The 26,404-nt window shown below is 44.7% G+C and overlaps 2 protein-coding genes across 3 annotated transcripts in view; both read right to left on the bottom strand.

Annotated features, from left to right (window-relative positions):
• RABGEF1 (RAB guanine nucleotide exchange factor 1) overlaps positions 1–6,947 on the bottom strand; it is a 45,700-nt gene extending 38,753 nt beyond the window's left edge. For both annotated transcript variants that reach the window (XM_037506784.2, XM_037506783.2), the window contains exon 1: positions 6,857–6,947. The gene's annotated coding sequence lies outside the window, so the exon portion shown is untranslated. The remainder of the gene's footprint in view (positions 1–6,856) is intronic.
• A 5,714-nt stretch (positions 6,948–12,661) lies between these two features.
• On the bottom strand, positions 12,662–25,016 carry KCTD7 (potassium channel tetramerization domain containing 7). Its single transcript, XM_037506785.2, has 4 exons — positions 24,750–25,016; positions 21,839–22,008; positions 17,188–17,366; positions 12,662–16,743 (listed from the first exon to the last, which is right to left on the bottom strand). The coding sequence occupies exons 1-4, from the start codon at positions 24,891–24,893 to the stop codon at positions 16,367–16,369; spliced, it is 870 nt and encodes a 289-aa protein (XP_037362682.1). The 5' UTR covers positions 24,894–25,016; the 3' UTR covers positions 12,662–16,366.
• Between the last annotated feature and the right edge of the window lie 1,388 nt (positions 25,017–26,404).

The raw sequence follows: 26,404 nt of genomic DNA, 5'->3' as shown, positions 1-26,404 counted from the left end.
GGAGATAAAGATTAGAATATAGGGGGAGGGAAGCCTGCATGAATTCACTAGACTTAGGTTGGAAACCCTGGATGTCTATTTGCAAATAGTAAATGTAAACCGGAGGTGGAGAAGCTCTTTATTAAAACTGGAATACACCCTGAACTATCAGCTCAGCCCCTACAAGGATTAAGTGATGAGCGCCTAGTCTACCTGGCAAGCAAAAGGGAGGGGTGATTTCCTCTGAAAAAAACAACATCATCTGAAGCTTCATTTTATTCACAACACCCAGCAACAATTGAAGTCCAAAAGGAGAAAACAGACAATAGAAATAGATACTCAGATGAACCAAACAATGAAGTCAACAGAAAAATTTTAAATATGATAAAAGGGGAAAGAACATATAAAAGGACAAACAATTTCAACTAAGAATTGGAATCCAAAAGCATCAAACTGAAATTTCAGATCTGAAAAGTGTGAAAGGGTATGAAATTCAAAGGGTAGATTTAAGAGCAGACCCTACAGAGCAAAAGAAATGTTAGTAAATGAAACCCAAGTAAATAAAATATATACAAACTGAAGCAGAGAGAAAAACAAATAGAAACCAGCAGAAAAAAACATACAAGAGGGACATTATGAAAAAGTCTATCATTCGTAACTGGAGTTCCAAAAAGAAAGTAAATTAGGCAGAAGCAATACTAACAGAACAAAAATGAAATTTTCAAAATTGATGAAAAGAATCCATAAATTCAAGAAACTCTAATAAACTCCAAGCAAAATAAATACAAGAAAACCACATAAATACATAGCATAACTAAATTGCTGATTAAAAGAGAAACTCTCTGAAGTAACCAGAAGAAAAAAGACACATTACTTTTTTAGGAGCAACAATGAAGAGGAATTCTTGAAAGATAATAAAAGTCAGAAGACAATGGAATGAGACCTTGAAAGTGCTGAAATAAAATAAATGTCTACCTAATGCTCAGTGACTATTTCCTTTGAAAATAAAGGAAAGGGCCTCCCTGGTGGTGCAGTGGGTTGAGGGAAGCACTGTGAAGCTGTTCAGAGCCTCTGCAGCGCAGGTTTGATTCCCAGCCAGCCAGGGAGAAACCCCCATGGCGCAGCAGACCTCCCCTGTCTCACCCGCTGCTCCCCTCAGCAGTGTTTTCGGTCCATCTGCCTGTTCCTTTCCCCACTCTGTCTCTGGTGAATCCTCTCACCGCCCCTCCCTCACATCTCTGGCCTGTACCCCAGCTCTTGTATGCATAAATAAATAAATCTTTTTAAAAATTATAAAATAGGGCCTCCCTGGTGGCTCAGCAGTTGAGCGCTGGCTTGTGAACCTGTCCGCAGCCTCTACAGCGCCGGTTCAATCCCAGGCCACCGGGTGAGGGTCCCACATGGCGTGCAGACCCCTCTGCCGCCCGCTGCTCCCCTCAGCAGTGTACTTCGTCACTCTGCCTGCTCTACTCTCTGCTCTGGCTCTGATGAATTCTCTCACCCTCCCGCACCTCTGACTGTACTCAGTGCTTGTATAATTAAATAAATATTTTTTTAAAAATTATAAAATATAGGGCCTCCCTGGTGGCACAAGGGATTGGGACGCAGCCTATGAGGCTGTCCACAGCCTCTGTAGCACGAGTTCGAGTTCTATCCCCGGCCAGCCAGGGATCAACCCACATGGCGCCGCAGACCTCTCCTGTCTCACCCGCTGCTCCCCTCAGCAGTGCAGTTCAGTCAGTCTGTCTGTTCTATTCCCCACTCTGTCTCTGGTGGATCCTCTCATCCACCACAGTTCTGGCCTGCACCCCAGCTCTTGTATGCATAAATAAATAAATCTTTTTTTAAAAAAAGTTTTACTTTAAAATATTAACTTCCTTTTAAGGGGGAGGAGGGGGGAAGGGTTATAAAGAATGGTGGTAGGAAAAAAAGTCAGTATTTGAGTGCCTGTTGTGTGTGCTCAAGATTAAGAGCAATCGCTTCTCCGCCTTTTGGCTAAGATCAAGTGCAAGATTAAGACCATCTAACTGAGCCTTCTCAGGCTGCCCCCAACAACAAATAAATAAAGCTAACAGAAAATTTTAAAAAATAAAATATCAACCTCTTTTTCCAGATTAGCATACTGCTTTATAAATATCACGTGGCTTTCCTGATCCCATGAAATAATTTATAGTAAGTGGAATTTTTATATGCATTACTGATGCAAACATAAAATAACATTTGCACTTCTCCAATCCTGATGGGTGTCTAGAAGATATATTCTTTGCCCAGTTTATAAGCAAACAATGGTGAAATACCCTGAACTTCTTGTTCCCAGCCCATTTTTTGGATGAGAAGATTCAGAACTATTAAAGGCCCTTTCTCATAAGGATGGGTTCTGATACTTGCCTGTGTTTACTTCTATTACCAGCATAGGTCTAGTCTAGCCCCATCTCGTGGGCCCACAATCGAGTCACCTAGGTAGTATAAAATCACAGTGATGTTCAGGCCACTGAGGCAGTCAAGAGTTCAAATCTCCATTATTTGGAACAAGTATCTGCTCTAAACCACATTTCTTTGTATTTTTCTTTTTAAAAGGGGAGTTAGGATATTGAGATAATGTAAACAAGGAGGTAGTGTCTGGCCCAGCACTCAATAAACTTGAGCTATTATTACTTACGCATGAGCAAAAACCCTATATATGAATTTACTGGATATTCCATTGAAGATGAGTGTATCTGTTCCTTTCTTAAAAATAAATTTTATGTCGGGGGTTTTCAAGCCCATGCTCTTTGTGCTAGAGCTAACACCTGAAAGGTACTTCTGGAAATGAAAATTCCCCGTGATTAAGCATGCATGTTAAAACATAATATCGCAACATAAAATAGATATATTCGAGGAACTTCTCAGGAAGCACAAATTCAAATCTCACTACTGATAAATTCACAACAAAAAAGCTCCACTGAGAAACAAAATATTTATGGACACCTAAAAAATGTGTAATCTAAAACAGATCTTCAAATTAAATCAGTTCATAGAGCTAAGGAGTTAGATCACATTATTTTGTTGCCACCAGCACTATTTTTACTGAATTACGTTCTGATGATGTATCATCAACCTATACAATGAGGAATTTACTAAAAAACAAAATAAAGCACATGCTGTATTTACTTAAAGATATAGTTGAGGAATTTCTCCAATACAAGTAGTCTTTGGAAATGCAAAAGAAAAATCAGTCTTTTATTTCATGGTCACTAAACCATGTAACTGATTATATTTCTCTCTGAATTGGCTACTAAAAATAATCAAATTTGTGGCCTTCTTACAAATACTTTAACTACTTTGTGTGCTAATCTCATTCCTGTTTCTGTCTTAATTTTGCTCCCTGAGTCCTGAATTTATCACCCCCTGATTTCTGTATGTTACGGACAGTATGCTGTATGTACCTTTGTAAGTCATTATGAATCCTTTCTGGAATAAGATGTAATATAAGTAAATGATACGCTCCATTTAATAAAACACCACAGCACAGTGAGAAGACATTTTCCTTCCATTAATAAACATTTCATGAGTTCAGTTTCTAAAGGCATGATCTTTTATGTACTCTACAAGGGGGGAAAAGTGCTTTAACAAATATGTCTAAAATAAGGAAAATCTAACAAAAGAGGAATTACAAAAATAAAACACTTTCATTATGTATTAGCTTTGCAGCACACAGAAAATTGTAAATATATCCATATGCAAAAATCCCCCAAAAGTGATTTTTAATTTTAAAATAGACTGAATCACCATAAATGAAACTGAGTATTCTGAATGGAATTAGCTTCAAAAATGATTCTTTAGGTTTTTTGCACAACTCCTTCTGAGTTACCCCTATGCCTAACATAGGGGATGCTGCCAACAATTCATTAAAATGAGACAGCACAGAATTTAGAGCACCAAACCTCTTACTACCTCTGCTTCAAGGATTTCCGCAATCTCCTCTCTGTCATTTAAGAAAAAGAAAAAGCTTTAAGAGTCTCTCAGTATATAAAAGTGTACCTGTTCATGAATTCATACTTATCGTTCTGATCATAACTTCTAGCTTTTAACTGCATATTCATCTAATTATGTATAATCACAGTGCTTCACTCTCCTAGTAACTATAAACAAGCTATACTACCAGAAACATGGAAACACATTGTTTTATACAATAATGAATACACTTCCTACCACAGGGACAGTAACTTCATCAAAAATTGCAGAGATCTTGAAAAGAGCAACAAAAAGTACAGCCTTTTCTTAAAGCATTTAGGAACTTTAAAGATCAAATAAAATATGAATTACCTAATATTAAGTAAGATAAAGATGAGCTAACTGTTGTTTCCCTGTTTATTTAACAAGTCTAGATTATTTTCAGGCATTTCTGTCATATGAAACAACATACATAATGCTTCCACTGTGCTTTATGATAAAAATGAGTATTTAAACGAGACTTTGAAAATAAGATCTCTACAGTGAAACTTGTGTTTTTATTGTGATAACTTTACTGATAGATTAAAAAGCTACTTAAGGGAAGGGTGCAATGGTCTAAGCCAAAGAATTATGGGTGCTTGGATGGTGGAGGGGAAGGGTGGCAACATACATCTAGTGAGGGGAGAACCTTTTCGCCTAAATCATATGTAGTGTTGTAAACCAATGTTACCTCAATCAAGAGGGGGTGGGAAAAGAAGTCATTTTATAGCATTTCTGTTCTGAATCACAGAATGGACAGGAGCTATGTACCTACATCTCCTACATCTTAGGGATGGGTTTACTTTACAACCAATAAAAACACATGAGCCAAAAATTAAACTCACACTGTCAAGTGTGAAATTCTAGTGAAAGACTGTGGTAAATAAATGAAATAGGATCAGAGCTCTTCTCTAAAGTAGTTCCTCCCTCTCCCCCTCCCTTCCCCCCAACAATCCTCAGGGACATAGCTGATGCCTGACACCAAGGTTAGTAACAAATCCTATATATATAATTTTTTCCCTATAGATACATACCTATGATAAAGTAAACTATAACCAGCTGAAATCGAAATGGGTGGTGGTGGGGTGGCTACTTTATATGTAGAAAAATAGTAAACCAAGTGTGGACAGATTTTTTTCACTGAAAACCAACAATTTGAAATCAATGAATTCTCATCAAGTCAATAAGCATTCATGGAACATTTGTTGAGGCCAAACTGGGAATTAGAATGCAGAGAGATTAAAAACAGAATTCCTGTTTTTAAAAGCTTACAAATTATATTCTTACACAAAGAAACAATTAGTAAACAGAGCATACAATTCAATCCAAGGCTTATGGAGCAGAAAAGCTTAAAATACAAAATAGCAGATAAGCCCTATAGTAGGCACAAACCTCATTAGTCACATAGCAGCCTGTATGTAAACATAAAATGGCAATTTAACCCCACAACGACCTTGCTTAACTCCTTTCCTAGTTGTCATCCCTTCCCCAGCCCAAGCTCCTGCATCTCTGTGCTCATCTCTCATCATCTGCGCTTCAATATTCGCCTCCTAGTAGTTACTGGCTTCTTCTCCTTTAGTCTCCCCACATACACACATTCCCACCTATCCCTAAAATTCCTACCCCACCTTGCTACTCTGAAAGATGCTCATTCTTCAAGACACTTCCAGAAATATTCACTTTTCTTCCTTGGCCTTCCCTATATTGCAGGATGGTCCAAGAGTCCCGCACACTACTTACCCATGTTATACTGAAAGTATCTTTACTGTCTCTTTCCTAAATTGACTAACTTCTGGAGAGCAGAAACACGTTTGCTTGAAACCGTGGTAAAATTCAACTGCTCAACACTTCCTAATCTTTCACATAAAAGCCAGTAAATCTTAAAAGTTAACTTATCATCAAATGGACTAACTATAATCAAGTCTTGCACCTGCGACAAGCCTTCTTGTTACAACTATTTTAATTAGCAGACTTTTTTTTAAAAAGCAGTGGTTTAGATTTACAGAAATAAGTACAACTATTTTTTTCAGTTAAAAGTAAAAATGTCTTCAGGTCCAAAAAACGACCCCCCAGGAGAAGCTGTAAACCTGTCCCGGCAAATTTTCACATCTAATCTCAAGGGTAACAGGCGCCATCCGCGCCCACTGACACATTTCCCAACCACAGGGCTTGGTCACCAGCTGAGACACCAGCAGCTGCCTATGACCTACTCCACGGCGGCAGAGTCCTTCCCTTCCTCCCTACCAAACTTCCGTGATGGGCATCACCTCTGCTGGCCTCCGAGAGGACTCGAAAGCAGGGACTTGTGTACCTAACCCCAGGCCCACAGCTTTGCCCTCAACTCCCGGGCGAAAGTTCGGAGCAGTCCTTCAGTCTCCACGCCACGAAAGACCGCGCCCTCGCGGCTTCGGGCTGTTTCGGGAGCACCAAGTGGCCCTGCCAAGGCCGGCTGCAATCCAGACGGGCCCCCGAGGGCCCCGGGGCACCCGACCGGCCACAACCACAGGTGTCCCTTCGGACTCCGCGGACTGGACGGACAGGCGGCGGACGCCGGGCGCAGGGAAGCCCTCCTGCAGGCAGGGTGGCCGGAGACAGCCAGGAAATGATAAGCGTCTGTCTGTCCGAGTTGGGCCGGGCCGCGGAGAACTTGGCGACGAGCACGTCAAGGCGACAGGCCGCGCACTAGGAGGATTCAGGGCCCCGGAGCCCGCCCGGGGGCAGCCAGGGCCGCGCCGCCCGGCCCGGGTCGGGGCAGAGGGCAGCAGAAGGCGCCCAAGCAAAACGGCTCCGGCCGGGTGGACGACGCGGACGAAGACTAGCAGCCCCCGGCCGAGACGGCGTCGCCGCCCCCGCTGCCTGGAGCCGAGAACCGGGTCGCCCCGGACCCGCGCTGTCCGCCCCGTACCTTGTCTGCGGCTCCACGGCCGTCGCGACCGCGGCTCCCCCAGAGTCACTCGCCGAGGTCCGGGCTCCGCCAGTCCACAGCCCGCCCTCGCGCCGGCCCTCCCTCCTGCACACCCCGCCCCCGGCGCGGCGAGCGCACGTCACGCACGCACGACGTCACTTCCGGGGGCCGCGGTCCGACGCGGGAGGTTACCGCCGCGGGAAGCCCTGGCTGTCCCCGCGGGATCCGCCGCGGTGGGGGGCGCGGCGCCGCGGCTGACGTGAAGGGCCGCGCCGGCGAGTCGGAGGAGCTGGGCAAAGAGGCGTCCTCGAGGCCATCCTTGAGGCGCTCGAGACACCGGAGCGGGCGCCAGGAGGGGCCAGGGTGTCCCTGCTGCTCGCTGTTCCCGCCCTCGGAACACCCTGAGCCGCGCTGCCCGCGGGCGCCTCCCGGCCCTCCGGCTGCTGGAGAGCGGGGACGCGGAGGTGCGGGAGAGGGGCCCTGGGGCCAGCAGTGGACGTTTGCCGGCCTGGGTGGATTGAAGCCACTTGAAGAAATGTTATCTCCCATCCGTTCCCGGAGCTTAGGGTTGGAGAAGTAGTCGCGTTAACGATCTTAAAGACGTAGGGTGACCCAGAACCTTCACAGCTGAGCACAACTGAGGCCCAGACGTTAAATAAATGTGCCAGTGTCGCCCAGATTAATGGTCGAGTTATAAATGGAATTCATTTCTTGTGATTCCCATTTCAGGAATGTTGGAAACAGCAGCTGCTTCTGTGTCCTGGTGCTCTCTATGGCAAAAAGTTCAGCCACAGCAGACGGGGAAAAAACTATACTGTATGAGGGATGCTGAACTGGGTGCATCCCGGTTTTACTGGTGATTCCTCTGAAGTTGGACAGGTTGCCACATTTCTCAGTTATTGTTCCATTTTTGCAAACTAGAGATTGGTTCATTCTTCATATTCTTCCTAAATGCTGATGGGGTGCAGAATATACCTTATAATACGCCTCTTTTGGTATAGGGATTATTTTGAGAGCAGCTCTGGAAACAAATTTAAGGTTACTCTCTTGTGAGGGAAATCTGCATTATAAAGGAAATCTTTTGCTAGGGTCTCTCCTTTCGTATCTGGAAAGAATGACACTAAATAATAAGACAATCCTACCCTTGGAGAAGACACCAACTTAAATCTACCTAACAAACCTTAAGCTTGTTTTCCGTGCTTTCTCATAACTAGTTCTCCCCTTTCCTCCCCACCTCCCCAAATACATACAAATACACCTTTCTTTTAAATTTTTTTAAAAATTTTATTTATGCATACAAGAACTGAGGTGTAGGCCAGGGTGTGAGAGGATTGACCAGAGACAGAGTGGGGAGCAGAACAGGCAGATCTACTGAAATACACTGCTGAGGGGAGCAGCAGGTGAGCTAGGAGAGGTCTGCTGTGCCATGTGGGTAAGCTCCCTGGCTGGGGATGGAACTCATGCCACCAGTAGCACTGAGACTTTAACCCCTGCACCACCAGGAAGGCCCACACTTCTTTACCTAAAGTTGGGATTTAAGTTGGCATTTTAAACCTTTTCTCTGGCTATCTCCCATGAATATAGGAGGTTTACATGTTAATACATTTTTTTCCCCCAATGAATCTTTTATTACAGACAGGGGTCTCATCCAAGAACTCAGAATAGGAGGAAAAGTGCATTCACTACCCTACAGGGACTCATGTATTTTATTGAGAATTTTTGTATCAGTGTTCATAAGGCGCAGTGCTCTGTAGTTTTCTTTTTTCTTATAGTATCTTGGGTTCTGTATCAGAGCAATGATGGCCTCATAGAATGAATGAGACGAGCAGTTTTTTGAAGAATTTGAGTAGAATTGGTACTAGTTCTTTTAAGTGTTTCATAGAATTCACCAGTGAAGCCATCAGATACACAACTTTCTTTGTTGGGAGGTATTATTACTGATTCAGTGACTTACTAGTCATAGGTCTATTTGGATATTCTGTTTCTTTGTGACTCCATCTTGGTAGATTTTGTTTTATAAATTTGTGCATTTCATTTGGTACTCACTTTGTTGGTGCACATATGCTCCTAATACATTTTCATAATACTTTTTATTTCAGTAAAGTCAGTAGTAATGCCCCCCACTTCATTTCTGATTTTAGCAATTTGAGCTCTTTTTTTCTTTGTCAACCTATCTAAAGGTTTGTCAATTTTGCTGATCTTAAAAAAGCAATTTTTGGTTTTCTTGATTTTTGTTACTCTTATTTTGATATATTATCTTTCATTTATCTCACTCTGGTTTTTTTTTTAAATGAGAACTCTTATTTTATTTTTTAAGATTTATTTATTTATTTATACAAGCACTGGGTACAGTCAGAAGCGCGGGAGGGTGAGAGAATTAACCAGAGCCAGAGCAGGGAGCAGAGCAGGCAGAAGGACCAAAGTACACTGCTGAGGGGAGCAGCGGGCATCAGGAGAGGTCTGCGCGCCATGTAGGAGCCTCCTCTGGTGGCCGGGGAGCAGCTGGGGATCGAACCGGGCTGCAGAGACAGCGGTCAGCTTTGCAACCCAGCGCTCAGCCCCTGCGCCACCGGGGAAGCCCTCTCTCTGATCTTTACATCCTGCCTTCTGCAATTTTATTTCGTTTGCTCATCTGTTTCTAGTTCTTTTAAGGCATCTAATCAAGTTACCAATGTGAGAACTTTCTTTTTGCCTGGAATTTCCCATTCTTTTACTTTCAGCCCCTTTGTGTCTTTATATCTAAAGTGAGTGTCTTACACAGAACTTCATAGCAAATACATTTAGCCAGTCTCTGACTTTAATTGGATAGTTTAAGTTTAATTGGTTTACATTTAAAGTGATGACTGATAGGGACTTACTTGCCATTTTGCCCCCTGTTGTTTATGTTTTACATGTTTTTGTTCTTCAGTTTTTCCAGTGCTGCATTAATTTTTTGTTTTTTGTAGCCTACCATAGTGATTAACTTCTTTCCTTTTCTGTGTATTTGGTTATCTTTGGAAATAAGTAATTTGGAATTACAATCAGTATTTTAAATTTAGAAAGACTTACTTTGAATAATACCAACTTATTTAAAAGAAAATATTCTGCTTTTATACATTTCTGTCCCTCTCATTTTATCTTGTTATTGTCACAGAGCCCAACTTTATAAATTGAGAGGTTTATAATCAGTGTTATGTGCATATGCCTTTTAAATTATATAGAAAAGTGGGCCTCCCCGGTGGTGCAGCGGTTGAGCGCTGGGTTGCGAAGCTGCCTGCAGCCTCTGCAGCGCCGGTTCGATCCCCGACTGCTCCCCGGCCACCGGAGGAGGGTCCCACATGGCGCGCAGACCTCTCCTGCCGCCCGCTGCTCCCCTCAGCAGTGTACTTCGGTCCTTCTGCCTGCTCTGCTCCCCGCTCTGGCTCTGGTGAATTCTCTCACCCTCCCGCGCTTCTGACTATACCCAGTGCTTGTATAAATAAATAAATAAATCTTTAAATAAAATAAAATATATAGAAAAGTTATAAATCAAAAGTATAATAGACTTTTATATTTACCTAGGTATTTACCTACACCAGTGTTATTTCTTCATGTAGCCTCAAGTTATTATCCAGCATCCTTTACTTTTCAGTCTGAAGGATTTTAGCAATTTATAGGGTATGTCTCCTAGTAATGGACTCCTTTCACTTTTGTTTATCTGGGGATATGTTAATTTCTCCTTCATTCTTGAAAGAACAGTTTATTCAGATATAGGATTCTCGGTTGACAGGTTTTTTTTCAGCTCTTTAAATATGTAATCATACTGCCTTCTTCCACTGCAGTTTCAGATGAGAAATCAGCTTATAATCTTACTGAATATCCTATGTATATGATGAATTGCAGCTCTTGCTGCTTTCAAGAGTCTTTTTTTTAGCTTATTACAATTTGGTTATGCCTTGGTATTGGTTTCTGAGTTCCTCTTACTTGGAATTCTTTTTTTGGCCTTGTAAATTTGTCCCCATTTTCTGTAACACTTGATCACTAAATTCTTTCTCTCTCCCCTCACACATAAATACACACATCTTTTCCAAAGAATATGAAATCTGCAGACTCATGAATCTTAACCCCTACATACCAGTGTGTATTTCCTAAGAATTAAAGATATTCTCTTAGAAAACCAAAACAAAATTATCAAAATCTACAGTCCTTATCCAACTATTGTTTCTCCTGTTTCCAAATTTAAGGATCTCTTTGGTCTTCTTTTATCTGGAATACTTCTTCCATTTTAATTTGTCTTTCACAATCTTGAAATTTTGAAGAATAAAAAAGTCATCCTAAAAGCTGTCCCTCAATTTGGTTTTGTCAAATATTTTCACATGATTAGATTCAGGTTACTCAAATTTTATTTTTTTTTTTAAAGATTATTTATTTATACAAGCACTGGGTACAGTCAGAAGTGTGGGAGGGTGAGAGAATTCACCAGAGCCAGAACGGGGAGCAGAACAGGCAGAAGGACCGAAGTACACTGCTGAGGGGAGCAGCGGGCGGCAGGAGAGGTCTGCGCGCCATGTGGGACCCTCGCCGGTGGCCGGGGATCAAACCGGTGCTACAAGAGGCTGCGAGCAGCTTCGCAGCCCAGCGCTCAACCGCTGTGCCACCGGGGAGGCCCAGGTTACTCAATTTTGGCATAAAAGTCACATCAGTAGTATGTCCTTCTAAGGGCATGGGTAGTGCACATGATAATGCTGTCCCATTTTGGCCAACGCTGAGCTAAACTACAAAGCCTCCCATTCAATTATTCTCTTGAAGCCAGGAGTCTCTGAAGAACAGTCTCAGTCCTGGGCATACCTCCCTGTGTGGGCAGGCTCACAGCACCTCTGTGCAGTCAGACTGTAGGCTGCAGGAGTCTGATTAATTTGGGTTCTCCTGGATCATCCTGTCTCATTCAGAGTCTAACCAGGGAGCCAGTACTCACCTGCAAGTCATCCTCTACTCACTGCTCCATAAGCAGGCTCTTTTCCACCCAGTAGACACTCACACTCATTAAGAAGGGGCAGTAAATTGGGAAAACCATCAACTCCTTAATCCTAGGGCTATTTAAGGCCTACACTCCTAAAGAAGGCTCTCTACCAGAGTACCTGTTTTTTAAATCTTAACATATTAGGCAAAGTGAAGTCCTGAGCCTCAGCAGTGGGTGCTGAACTGCTAAGAGGAAGGTAGGGTTCTGCTGCTGAACACCCCTGGGGAGTTCAGAAAAGAGCTCTGAGTTTGAACTCTGGCTCAGTCACTTACTGGCTAGTGTCTTTGGGGGAAATTACACCTCTGTGAACTTCCGTTTCCAAGCTATAAGGTATTATTAGTATATTATTACTGTGTGATTGTATGCACAGTAATCAGGTCAGGGAACACATTTGAAACAGATGATGCAATACTTTTTGTTTAAAAGTCAAAATAATCAGATTTAAGGGCAGCAGTTAGAGGGTGATGTGACTACCTGTCATTTCAGAACTCACCTTTCCTTACTTGAAGTGACTCCAAGAGCCATCATGATGTTGACACTCAGAGCCAGTAAAGTGTCAACCTCTGCTTTCAGAGGAAGAACAACTTACGTCCATTTTCCTCAAGGAAGGGTCTTAAACACTGAGGCTCACAAAAGCTTAGAGCCAGTAATATCCCTCTTCGAAAAAGTGGTAATATGATGGGAGAGATTTCTCTCAGAACTACCTGAAAAGGTTGTGAGCCACACACGTGACTGTGCAACCGTGGTTTCTTCTTCCACTGGAGAATATGCAATAGAAGCGGGCAGGGCTGCCTGCCTAAGATGGGTAGGCACACACCTACCTGGAATAGAGACAAAGCTAGAATAAAAGGGCCCTCACGGTGTCCTTTTAAGTTCACATCAGGGCCGAAGTTCAGCTGCTAGTCTCAAGAAGAACCTGTGTTATTTAGTGTGATGTCCCCCAAATTACTACATTCTAAGCAAAAATCAAAACATGTTCAAAAAGTGAACATCAGGAAGAGGCAGAGGAAGTATGAGAGTAAAAAAAAGAAAAGGCACAGCACCCAGGTTCTAATTTTTGACTTTAATGCCATGTAAGGGTACTGAGGCTCCATGCACCAGAGCACTCATAGACAGGTAATGAACAGACACAGGAAGTGTTATACTGTACACACAAACCCAACACCATACAGAAGACAATGGACCCAAGTGGCATCCCACACTCCAGAGAACTCTTATTCCTCCAGTCTTTGTTCCTCCCTCCTTTAAATCCCTGCTAAGCTACCCTTCCCCACTTAACATATGTATATATGTGTATTTTTTTCCAGAATTCTCAAAAGTGCCTCTCCCAACTCAGTTCCCAACACTCTGACTTATGATGAATAAATCCTTCTTTTAAGGATCAAGACATAGGCACCACCTTCATGAAGAGTTCCAGCAAAGTGGTACCCAGGAAAGCTTAATCACTTATTATTAGATTCAAATATGGACAGAAGGTATACAAAATTCTTGAAATTCTAACTGGGATCAAGCTGCTCAGTGTGAGTAGTTTTTGTTTTGTTATTGTTTATCTTAACCTCTTCAGGATCCAGCTTGGACCAGGATCACACACTGAGCTCAGCTCACCCCACCTTGTGGCTTGCAAACATCAATTTCCTAGTCCTCCAGCCAGCAAACAACAGGAAGGTTATCACCTGATCAGCCTGAGGTACAAGGTTCAGAGAGCTCCCAGAATACACTGAAGACCCAGAAAGAATAGAAACTTTCAGAACATAATTGACTGTGCTCGATGTGACAAGCATCAGACAATCTGGTAAATTATCCAGAGGTAGGATAAGGATGGTGACAATTTTTCTATTTCTTCTATTTAGAGTTTTAGCAAAATAATTCCTCCACCTGGAATGGTATGATGTGTTTCATTGTGGGTTCTTTCCAGTCTTTTTGTTGTTGTTGTCATTTAGCTTTTCATTTTTTTACTTAACTGTGTTAGGGCTAACACCACACATCTAGTCCTGTCGCCTAAAATGTTCACCTTCCCAACCAGTGAGCCCCACACAGGGAGGAAGAAGTGCCCAAAGTCAAACATAAGGGAAGTACCAAAGGCAAACACTTTGGTTTGACCTACTGAGAACCGATATCCTGTTCACAGCAGGATGAATCAAATGAGAGGCATTTATAGACATTATGCACAAGAATTCTATGAAACATACTTCAACAGGGGAGAAACAATCATACTTTGTAACCCTCCTTCCTGACCCAATCCTCCTTCTGCTCTGGGCCTGGCCATTTAGATTTGGAAAACAATCCAACTAAGAGAAGCTGTTGCCTCAGAGGGACCCTTTAATTGGGAATCCATTACCACCAACCACGGCCTCTGAATGCACTTTGCAGCCGGGCTCCTCATCAGAGAATGGGCAAACTGGGCCACCAAATTCTTTGACGCCTCTTAGAAAGAGTCCCAAGCTGGCTGCCAGTGTCCCTGCTCTGCCCAGAGCCTTTTCTCCCCACACTGGCACAGAAAATACCACCATGAGGAAAATAGGGGGAGAGACAAACTGGACAGCGTCCTTGTCCAGGATCCCTGTAGCCCCAAGCAGGTCATTAGGGCCTTTTTTTTTTTTTTTTTAAGCAAATCTGCATTTGTGTGAGCAAGTTGTTCTCTGTGGACTCTAAATAACCTAGTGCTAAGAAGTTCTGTGCCAGGGATGGGAAAAGGAAGCCCTGGGCTTAATTCATCTGCTCTTTACTCACACTGACTTCCTCCTGTATAACTTGCCCCAGTAGCTGTCAAAACTGAACTTCTATTAGGGAGTAATACCAATCAGAACAACTTAAAGAAATATTTTTTCTGTTAGAACAAGGCAAAAGCCATGCTGCTGGGCTAAGCTCCAAGTAGGAACATCAGCTCCAGAAAAGTGATGATCCATTTGTGGATGAGGATAACAGAAAACACGTACTTTAGAACCTGAATCACTGTACTTTCCTTGTAGATTTCAGTCTGCACCTCTGTCCACTCATACAGAGATTCAACAGAAAGGTACAAAAATCAAAGCATGGAATTGCTGTTCCCACACAGGGCTATGAAAGTCACTGTCCCATCAAGGAATTCAGTCAAGGTCCCAGGTCTTGGCTTTCCCTTTCTCAGAAGGAGGCAGACATTTGCAGCTCCTCCTTGCCCTACACCTCACCAGTCTGGTCTTGAGACCAATGAGGCTGTCCTTACCAGTTTTTGTATATAAAGGATCTCCCCACAAGAATACCCAGGAACAAAGGAGGAGTACAATCATGATTATAGGGAGAAGCCCTTATCCAACACAGAAGTGCTATATTCTAGTTACTGGGGCTATATAGCTCTTTCTTTAGGAGATGCATCTCCACACCCTGACCAGCTGCCCAGGCTGCAGATGGAGCAAGAAGAAAATACAGTGGGAGCAGATCCTTGCGGATCTTTCTCCCTTGCTCTCTCTCTCTGAAATATGGGAAAACAGAATGGAGGGTTGCTGCTATCTTTCCATAGCTTGTGGGACAACTGTACTGCTCACCCAGCCCTTTCTTTGTTTCTCCATTATAGAACATTTTCTTAGAAGGAGAAGGTTAACAGGATAGAGCAAAGGGGCTAAAATAGGGGGTGGTTCCTATTCAAGGAGGTTCACCACAATTTGTATTGTAACACGTGAAACAGCCGCCAAGAAGGTATTCCAAACCTCTGGAAAGGATGTTACATATCAAAAATAACAGGCGATCTAGGTATCTTGCCTCCTTGACTATGGGAATTTTCAACAGGTGCCTCTAAAATTTGCACCCCAGCCATATACAATAACCCCTCAAGCAAGGAAGGTTGGCAGAAGGTAGAAGCTAAGGCCCCAAGGCAGGGCTGTAAACATTGTGATTTTCTAAGGCCAACCCGGTGCATGGCTTTGGCAACTATGGTTACAGCTCCAAAATGTGGTGAAGGATATGTCTGGAGAGAAGGAGTCTTCCACATCCTAAGACAAACATGGGACTATTCTTAGAGGCAGAGGGAGTGACTGGGAGAGGAGATGCTATTCCTTCTTCAGCCAAGGACTGAGGGTGACTACTTGGGCAAATCCTCCATCATATTCTATGTTCTTACCTATATATTGAGCACGTGAAGAGAAACTTGAGCAGGGTCGAGGAAGTGATGATGCCTACATTCGTTTGGTAATGTGGCTCTAAAAAGGGCAGAAACGCTCTTGCCAAGTCAAGACAATGACAAAACCTCTGGACTTCCTAGTCAAGCCCTAGCTAGCCAGACCCCATCAGCCTCAGGCAAAGACTGCCATGCCTCAAGGAAAGATCAGGTGAATGAAGGCCCAAAGTCCCCACGGGTCACAAGCCCTGCGTCTGACCCTGAGGTACAGCTGGGAGACTGGAGCTGCACCTCCATCCTCTTGGAGCTGTGCCTCAGGACTTGGTCCTCACCTCAGCAGGTTCTGGGGCAATCAGTAGCCCTTCTAGGAATCCTACTCCCAGAGCGACGAAGGGGAATGGATGCCCTTCTCTGACGGAACTCTGCTCCCTCCCAGATCTACTCACCACCATGTGATCTTGAACTCATAGATGGGACGCTTGCAGTAGTAGTGATTGATAAGGTGCTTGTCACACACCCCGATGCACTGGTGGTCCACAGTGAGGCCCTGTGCTGAGAGGTCTGTGACCAGGCAGTGCAGCAGGTCATAAACATCAGCCACGGCCTCCCAGGGCCCAAAAGACACATCCACTTCACAGTGGTGCTCAAAGAACTGCCCATCACTCTCACTCCGCTCAAAGCGCAGGGAGTTGAGAAGCGGACACTCATAGGGGGTGATGGGCATCTCCTCCTTGAAGACACAGACCTTGAGCTTGGCAAAACGGGCCTTCCGCTGTACTGCGCGCAGCCGGGCAATCTCCACAATCCGGTCCAGATGGTCTATGGGGTGAACACAGCATCGATCACTGGGGTGGAGACTGAGGGGCAAGACAGAGGGCAGGTGCAAAGAGAGTCCCAGTGACAGATACCTCAGGATCCAAGAGGGAAGAGACAGATTTTGAGGAAGGAACTCCGTGAGCCTTGAAGGGCACAGACTTAAACAGATGGATCATGGTCCTCCACAGAAAAAGAAAACCAATGCGATGAGGACTGTCCTTCTGATATACAATTTGATTGTCACAGGCACGGTGGGGACACCTGAACCTGAATCCTCCCAGTGTGACTGGGAAGTGAGGGCAGGAAGGGATGCAGAATTCTTTCCCATCTTGAGCAATACAGATGAACCTTGGACCCACTGGTTCTGATAGAGACCTAGGCATTAACAAATCCCCTGCACCCCACCTTTCCCCACACCCTGACAGTCCTGCACAATTGACCCCTCACCTTTGTAATAGGGCATGAGTCCCAGAAATGCCTGGCGTACTTTCTCCCCCTTTAGTGGCTGCATGTTCTCCAACTGTTCCAGAAGGGGTCCAATGGCATAGTACTGGGCCTCTTTGTGCACAGCCCGCACACGGTCCCGGGGTGGAAGGTCCCCTGAGCGCAGGAAATTCAGCACATCTCTGATCAGGAGGAAAGAGGATTGGTGAAAAGGCGCTAATGGGCCTGGACAGTGTAACACTGATGCTAGTGCACAGAACCTCAACCAGACGTCCTTCTGGGTAACTTTAGGCAATGAACTTAACCACTCAGTGTTTAATTTTCTCAACTATAAATAGAGGAAAATAAAAAAAAAAAAAAACTATCCCATATTATGAGGGGATTACATGAGCTACTATAGAAAAAGTGCTTCAAGCAAAGATAAACAGCTGGGACTACATCAAATTAAAGAGCTTCTGCACAGCAAAAGAGACAATAACAAAAACAAAGAGAAACCCCACCAACTGGGAGAACATTTTTGCACCCAACACTAATGATAAAGGACTGATCACAAAAATCTGCAAAGAGCTGATGAGACTCAACAACAACAAAGAAAATAATCCAGTCAAAAAATGGGCAGAAGAGCTAAAAAGAAACTTCTCTCAAGAGGAAATGCAAATGGCCAACAGGCATATGAAAAAATGTTCAACATCACTTGCCATCAGGGAAATGCAAATCAAAACTACCATGAGATACCATCTTACACCAGTGAGAATGGCACATATTAAAAAAACTAGCAACAACAAATGTTGGCGAGGATGTGGAGAAAAAGGAACTCTTCTACACTGTTGGTGGGAGTGCAAACTGGTCCAACCACTGTGGAGAGCTGTGTGGAGATTTCTGGACCTACTAAACATAGAGCTTCCATATGATCCAGCAATTCCACTCCTAGGTATTTACCCAAAGGACACAGAAACAACAATTCCAAAGAACACCTGCACCCCTATGTTTATAGCAGCACTGTTTACAATAGCTAAGCTTTGGAAACAACCCAAATGCCCAAAAATAGATGACTGGATCAAGAAGATGTGGTCCATATATACCATGGAATATTACTCAGCATTCAAAAAAGATAAACACATGCAATTTGCAGCAACATGGATGGCGCTGGAAGGGATCATGCTCAGCGAAATAAGCCAAAAAGAAAAAGAAAAATACCGGATGGTCTCACTCATAGCAGGAATCTAGAAAACTTAAATAAGGGACCAGGAAAACGAATAACTATAAGAAAGTGAAAATCAAAATCAACAAAAAACTATGAACCAGAGACACTTTTAGGGGGGTGGGGGCGGGAGGGGAGGGATTGGGGTCAGAATGGGGGGGCTGCAATTGTATGGGGAATACAACAATAAAATTTATTATTTAAAAAAAAAAATAAATAAAAAAAAAAAAAAATAAAAAAAAAAAAAAAAAAAAAAAAAAAAAAAGTGCTTCAAATATACCTGGCACAGAGTAAGACCAGTAAGTGTTAGTATTCATTATCAGTATGTATCATTATAATTACAATCATTATTAGGTATAATATTAGGTGCTGTTATTATTAAATTTATACAGGAATAATGGAAAGATATACTAGCCCCTTAACATACATATTCTAGTTGAGATATACTATTCAGTAAATATATAAATCTTAATTGTACAATTTAATTTCTTTTTTATATATGGTTATACCCATACAATCACCTAGATGAAAACATGGAACATTTCATTCTCCTTAAAGTTTCCTTGCGCTGAAGCCTCCCTGATGGCACAGGGGTTAAAGACAGACTATCAAGCTATCAGCAGCCAATGAAGCACAAGTTCGATCCCCAACCAACCAGGAAGCAACCAACATGGCACAGCAGACCTCTCCTCTCTGCCCTGCTACTCCCTTCAGCAGTGTATTTCAGTAGATCTGCCTTCTGTTCCCCACTCTATCACTGGTGAATCCTCTCACTCCTTGCACCTCTGGCCTGTACCCCAGTTCTCGTACGCATAAATAAATAAATATTTAAAAATTAAAAAAAAAAGTTTACTTGTGCTTCCTGTCAGTCAGCCCCTATAGAAGCAACCTATATGTCTTCTACTTCTATCAACAAAGATTAGTTTTACTTTTTCTTGGAATTCATATAATACCATGCAGTATATGACATATTCTGGCTTCTTTCCCTTGACATAATTTTTGAGATTCATCCCCTGTTAGGAGTAATAGTAGTTTGGCTTTTTATTTTATTGCTAAGTTGCATGCCATTGTGCACTATATACTTGTATGGTATCTTACACTGTAATTTATTTACCTATTCTTCTGTTGATGCTTATTTGAGTTGTTTCCAGTCTGGTGTCTCATGAGTAAAGCAGTAATGAACATTCCTGTATATGAGCTTTTGTGGACACATGCACCAATTTCTCTTAGGAAAATATCATCAGGAGCAGAATTGTTCAGTCATAGGGTAAGCACATGTTTAACAAAGTGGCTGTAGTATTTTACATTCTCACCAACAATGCAGAAGAGTCCCACATGTTGTACACATCCTTGCTGTTAGTATTATTCTGCAGCTTTATGGAGAAGATCAAATGCCAAACCCTGACATTTGAGCAAACTGGTTCCAGGAGAGAATAAAATTATATATTGCATTTTCTTAAAATAAAAATATAGTTTTCAAAATTCTCTCTTTATTCTTTAGTGCTAAGAGTAACCAGATCTATCACTGGTAGTTGTGGAAAGGGCTTTTCTGTAAGGGTGTATGTGTAAACCCCAAGATCAATCTGTTCTCAATAGTTCGTCTACAACCATAATACAACACAGCTAATACTAAATACCAATCTGTGTCAGCCACTATTCAGGTGTTATCCCATTTCATCTTTTTAATGATGATGCAATAAGAACTCTCTTATGTCCATTATAAGAGTGTGGAACAAGTGGGGCTCAGAGATGTTAAGGGACACCTATGCTCAAGGAACCACAGCACACCAGAAGTTCAAATGCAGGTAGGGTTGACTCCACCCCGCCTCCCCTCAGTGCAAAGTGTTGTGCTCTACCCTAGATGGAGGCCCAAGCAGCCTCCCTGCTGGGTGTTGGGGGTATGTGAGCTGCATCAGCAGAGAAAGGAACCCCATTAAGTGCCAAAAATCCCTATTTTTTTTTTTTTAGTTAGTCTTCATCAACTTCACCTGTTGAAAATAATCACAGGTCATTGGAGTCGGCTGCCTGAGACTGATGCCACAATATCCTGCTTTCTGCCACACCCTTGTCTGGCTCTGCCACTCTCCAGCTGTGGCCAGATGTGGTATAGGCATCAGCCTACTGCCAAACCCTTTTCCCTTCCCCACCTCACCTTCCAAAATTAGTTCTCTAGGATATTTAGCAAAGCTTGGTGAATTCAAAAAAATATAACCCCAGGGCAAGACCCAGCTCAGAGTGCTAGGGGAGCTGCCAGCTGGGGCCAGCCCTTTCCACCCCCCCAAACAGCCTGCAAACAAAAATCTTTTTATAGCTCTGCAGAGAGATGTGACACTTTGTTTTCTCAGCATTGGAGGCAGCTGACAGCCCAATGGGGAAATCCAGATGCTTCTAAGCAAATTATTTGACCACAGGCTCCTTTCTGAAGATAAAAATGACCTTCTCCCAATGTGGGCACTCCTACCTGGAGGCCAGCACAGAGACATAGTGGTTGGAGCATTTCAGCCTCTGGTCATTTTGTTCAAGGTCATTTTGTTCAAGTATCATGTTAATTTTCTAGTCATCTCCAAAGTTAGACAGAAGGGCAAAGAGCTTCAGTCATATGCGCTGAAAGGATGAGGCAGGGGTCAAACCAAGACTCTATTTAATCTGCACGGCAAGCCTCTAAGGCAGCTATAATTGTTTCTCATTTCACAGATAAGAAAACCAAAATACAAATTGTTTAACAATTTTTAAATTGTTTTATGAGTAAGTTTGTTAGAAATCCATTCTTGGGAAGAGCTATCTTTTGAGATTGTTTCTTTGCACACTTTAGTATTAAAATGACAGTAACAATAGAAAGGTTGCCTTTTTAAGGACTTTTCTTGACAAAAGTAAAGGATGGCAAACCCTGTGTTGGCCCTTCCCTCACCAGTCCTGTTAGTTTGAAACTACTCAAAGAAGTCTGGGAACCACTGCTATGGCCCTGCTCGCCCCTGCTCCCCCCTGATGGCAATGCTAAGAAGTCTTTTTTTAAAAAAAAAAAAAAAAAAACAAAAAACAACCTTCTGTTGGCTTCTAAACACAAATAGATGGAAAGACATGGTCTCAAAACAGGTTTGCCAGAATGTGGAACAGAGAGTATTCTTCAAGAAGTTGTTATGGACCTCCCTTGCCTCTAGGTGGGATCGCACACAGAGGACAACTTTCAGGTCTTCAATTGTGTAGAACAGAAGCATTTCATCCTATGGAGCCAGTGTGTGTTGCCGGATTTCTCCAGTTGTCTTTGTCTCTCTTTGGGAAAGAAACTAAGAATTTTGATTCAATTCAATAAACACATTAATTAAATTCCACCAGTTTGTTATCTCTTCTTCTATGTACTAGGGGATATACCAAAACTCCGTGTCCAAGACCATGCGACTCACGTGCTGGGACCGCGTGCCATGACGGCACATGATGGCATGTGGAGAGACATACCCAAAGTGCGTGCCATCCCGATCGATGAAGTACCGGCCCTCCGCATCGGTGGGGATGTAGTGCCGTCCGCTGAACATGGCTGCCAGCATGGTGTCCTCGTAGCGACGCAGGGTGGACAGGCGCGTGGTGAAGTGAGCCCCTCCGATGTTCAGAGGGACCACTTCGGGAAACTAGAAAGGAACCACCCGCATTCTCAGCCAGGCAGTGGGGAATGAGAGCTGCAGCTGCTGTTTTAGGTCTTCTTGGCTAGTGCCACACCATTCACTCAGTCATCCAAGGCCATAACAGGGGGGTTTTCAAACATTTTCTTCTCCCTTCTCCCTTTTCCCAACCTCATCAATTGCCAGCTCCTTTCCTTTCTCCCCCAAATCAGGTCTCTCCATCCCAACTCTACTATCTCTGCTCAGGGGCCCAAAACCTTCATTTTCCTTCTTCCACTTCTTGAATTTAGCACTTTTTTTATGGCCTTCCTTATGCTGTCTTTGCTCCAAATGCTCTTACCACTCTTCTCTGACCAACCAGCACATGCACGTGCCCTATATGGCGCTGCATGTTGTTCACTGTGCGAGGGCACGAGAGTGATCTGCTAGCCCAGCATGAGCCCGTTTTCTAATTCACACCAAGGCACCATATAGGTTAACAGCACCCACCCATTCAAAAAGCTGCTATTCAAGTTCCCCTATTTGTGAGCATTTCTGCTCTATTGTTCCTCATCTGCCCCCAAGACAGAATTAATTGAGCATTCCCTCCACTGCATCATGCGTCCTCTCCTACAGTACCCAGCATGATACTTTGGCAATTGTCATCTTCTGTCAGCCCACACTACCTCACCCCAAGCTCCCAAGGGCAGGGGCAATATGTTGTTCCCCACTCTCGAGGAGGACACCGACAGCAGGGCTTATATGTGTTTGCTGAGTGCTTCCAGGCATCCATCCCTCACTCTACCTCACCACTGCTCCCCCTTGATCTATAGAGTGAGAAGATTAGTAGCCAGTTGAGCTAAGGTTCTGGAGGCAAAGGCAGGGTGAGAAACACGGGGAGTGATGGAATAAATTTGTCCTGAGACGCTCAAGGTTTTCCTTTGTATTTTTTAAAACATATCTTTGACTCCTTGTGGTTTTTATCCAATTGCATCTGAAAGAAATAAGACCCATGCTAATTGTCTCACGAACCTCCTCTAGATTAACTAAAATGTTAGCCCAGTGCATACTTTTCAATATTATGATAGCTCTCTGGCTCCACCTAAAGTCTCTATATATTTATCAACACAGTTTTTTTCCACAATTTTCAAATCCTTTGTGGAAAAAAGTGAGATACAAATATATCAAATGGGTCTCCCTGGTGGCACAAGGGGTTAAGCACAGCACTGTGAAGCTAGCCACAGCCTCTGTGGCAAGAGTTCAATCTCCGGCTAGCCAGGGAGCTACCCACATGGCTCAGCAGACCTCTCCTGTCTCACCTTCTGCTCCCCTCAGCAGTACATTTCAGTCAGTCTGCCTGTTCTGCTCCCCGCTCTGTCCCTGGGTGAATCCTCTCATTCCCCCCCACCTCTGGCCTGCACCCCAGTTTTGCATGCATAAATAAATAAATCTTTTTTTAAAAAAAATAGAAAACAAATACATCAAATGAAATTTACTCAGGGCCTTGTGCAGTATCTGGCTCACATTAAAAACCCAAATATGCACTGAATGAATGAGTGGAGGAGTTCTGTGCATGTCTGTACTGTATCTTCTGCACCCAAAGGCCAGGAAATGCCTCCTTCTTATTCTAAGCTCCTCTAAACCATTCTCTGCACTTACCAAGCTCTTAAATATTATTTTGGAATAATAATACATAATTTACATTTCTGGAGTTCTTTACACATTTCCAAGGACCTCTCGTCTCAAACCAAGTGCTTGCTCCATATTAGAGACAAGAAGACTGAAGCAGAGAGGAAAAAGCAATTGAAAAGTCTTAGCACTCAGATGCAGCTAGTCACTGGGGGAGCTGGCACTGCAGCCATGGCCTCGGCTCACAGCCCTGTGCGCTTTCTCTCAAACCACCACATTTCCCCTACGACTGTGAACAAAACAGTTATGTTTTTCCAATTCCAAAGAATACTAGAGTTTTACTCATTTTCACAAGTGTCTTGTGATGGTGGGGGTACAGGGCTTCCAGCCCTAAGAGGACACTCTTTGCTTCCCAAGAGTCTAATCCGGCCCTGCCCTCCTGGGGTTCTGTCCACCCCTTAAGGACTCCACAGGTCCTGTGCTCCCATATCCTGCACTACCTTAGCCCCAACCATGTCGCCAGTGCCCAGCAGCACCCCCTCTTTTCTTCTCTTCTCCCTCCTCGTGCAGTTATTTCAGGCGTGTCAACATGATAGTGTCACATACATTACAAGTGGAAGCCACCATGCATCGTGCATGGCAGGACAGGGAAACCCTGGGGCAGTCGGGTGGGCGTGGACACCTTCATCAACTGACCTCATCTACACACAGCCCCTTACCCACTCTCTGGGCAACTGGGTTTGGGCAACCACCAAGGCCTTCTCTTGGATCGGTCTGTCTAGAAGGCACGATCATCTTTTGGAGCTCCAAGGTCCCCCTCCCACGTCTACCCACCCTCTCCCCCCGCCCCCCAATCTAGCTGGCATGGGCGGGACATAGAGATGGGAGTAAATCAACCTTGCAGGCAGTGAGTAGGGGAAGGAGCCTGCTGGGTGGCCAGGTGCCAGGGGCAGGGAAGACACACCAGGAGCATTCTACAGGGGTGAATGAGTACAGGAACACAGCCCCTCTGGCTACTCCACCAGCCCAGTCCCCGGCCCCCAGTCCCAGCCCCACTCACACCCCAAGGTCAGTTCTTCCCAGCATCAGCTCTCCCTCCTGCCCCTCTCCGCGCCCCATCCCTCCCTCCTCCGTCCAAGTACCTCCTGGGGCATCAGGGGCAGCGCGTGCCCCGCCTGCGTGGCCGTCGGGGTGGCCGGCTCCAGAAAGTCGTCTTCAGCGTCGGAGCTGGACATGGCACCGTCTGGGCGACGGCTGTCTGGCTCCCGCCCCGTGACTACCACCATCCCTCTGGCTCTGGGCAGTGGGCGCGGCTGTGAGTGGGCGGGCGGACGGCGGCCGGAGCACTAGCGCCAAGCAGTGCCTGGCATGACGGGCACGTCCGACGGGTGGGGCCGGGGGGTCAGAGAGCGCAGCAAGCGCGGGCCGGACGCCGGCCGCTCCCTCAGCGCCGAGCGGCTCCGGGACCACCGCGCGGACCGCAGGGCCACCCGCCTGACCCAGTCGCCTCGGGCTATTGGCCGAGACCCCGCTTGCTCCACCTCCGACTGGCAGGCAGCTCGTCCAGTGCCGGAGCTGGCAGCGCTGCCCCTGCGCCTGAGTGGCCGCCGGGAGGCGGGCCTGCTGGCATGCCCCGTGCTGATTGGTCACCTGCCCAGCGCGCTGGCCTTCTCCACCCGCTACCCCGCGCCCGGCGCGCGCCGGCGCCGCCTCGGAGCCGGGCCTCCTGGCCCCTGCGAGTGGCTCTGGCATCTGGATCGCCTCCTAGTAAGGCAGGGGAGAGCGGGCAGGAGGGAGGACTCACAGCCTAGTCGTTCGTTTGTCTCCTGGCCAGCGGGGTCTGTGCGCCTCCTTGGGCGTGGAGGTTCAGACATCTGGGAGGACCAGTTCGCCTCAGCAGAGATGGGGGAAGGATGCTAAGGATGGAGTGGGAGGACGCTGAGGTCGCTGAGGTCGCTGAGGTTTTAAGAGAGGAAGACAGCGCTGCGGCGGGGGCTTCCCGTCCCTCTCAAGGTAGAAAGGCAAAACCTGGGTTTCCAGTCCTGCCTGATTGACTCAAACAGGAACACTCAAAATAGGAACAATTGAGTTCGGTTAATGACAGTGACTCTCCACCCTCTCAGGGCTGCTGGACATAGATGAAAGCAGGCCTTACCCAAAGAAGCTCAAAGGCTGGCCAGGTGGAGGCCAGGCTGATCCAACACATCTGTTTGCAGCTTTGGATGCTGTGTAGGTAGGTAGGGGGGTGGGTCAGCTCAGGGGCTCTGGAGGAAGCAAAGCTTTCGGCTCTTTCAAACCATTTTTATACCCACTTCCTTAACTAATTCTCACCCTGTTGTGACAGAAAAGGAAGCAGACCTAGAGGACTATAATATCATCAGGGAGGTCTGCAATAAACTAAAGGCAACAGTCGGACCCAATTGTAGAAGTCCCCTAGGCCAGTGTCTTCTCCAACTTTGGTTGCATCAAAAATCACTGGAGGAGGCCTAGTTAAAATATAGATTCCCAGAACCATCTCCAGAGAATCTGATTGGGAAAGTCAGGGGGGAAACCCTTGAATCTGGAGTAAAACCCTTGAATCTAGGTAATTCTCATGCTGCAGGTCCATGAACCACACTTTGAGTAGCACTCCCTTTGAGAAAGTCCTCTGAGGCCTTATCTGTCACTGAACGGTTCCAGCTTTTCTCAAAATTTTTAACAAAATTTCCCTATCCATCCTTGTAGCAATAGGGCTCATTCTGTAACAGAACTGTAACAGAAACTGTAACAGAAACTGCAAATTAAATGTGGTTTAAAT

This window comes from Talpa occidentalis, unplaced genomic scaffold (genome assembly GCF_014898055.3).
Source record: "Talpa occidentalis isolate TD23 unplaced genomic scaffold, MPIMG_talOcc4v2.1 talOcc4.12, whole genome shotgun sequence".
NCBI classification, from domain to species: Eukaryota; Metazoa; Chordata; class Mammalia; order Eulipotyphla; family Talpidae; genus Talpa; species Talpa occidentalis.
This window is presented reverse-complemented; position numbering and strand designations above follow the sequence as displayed.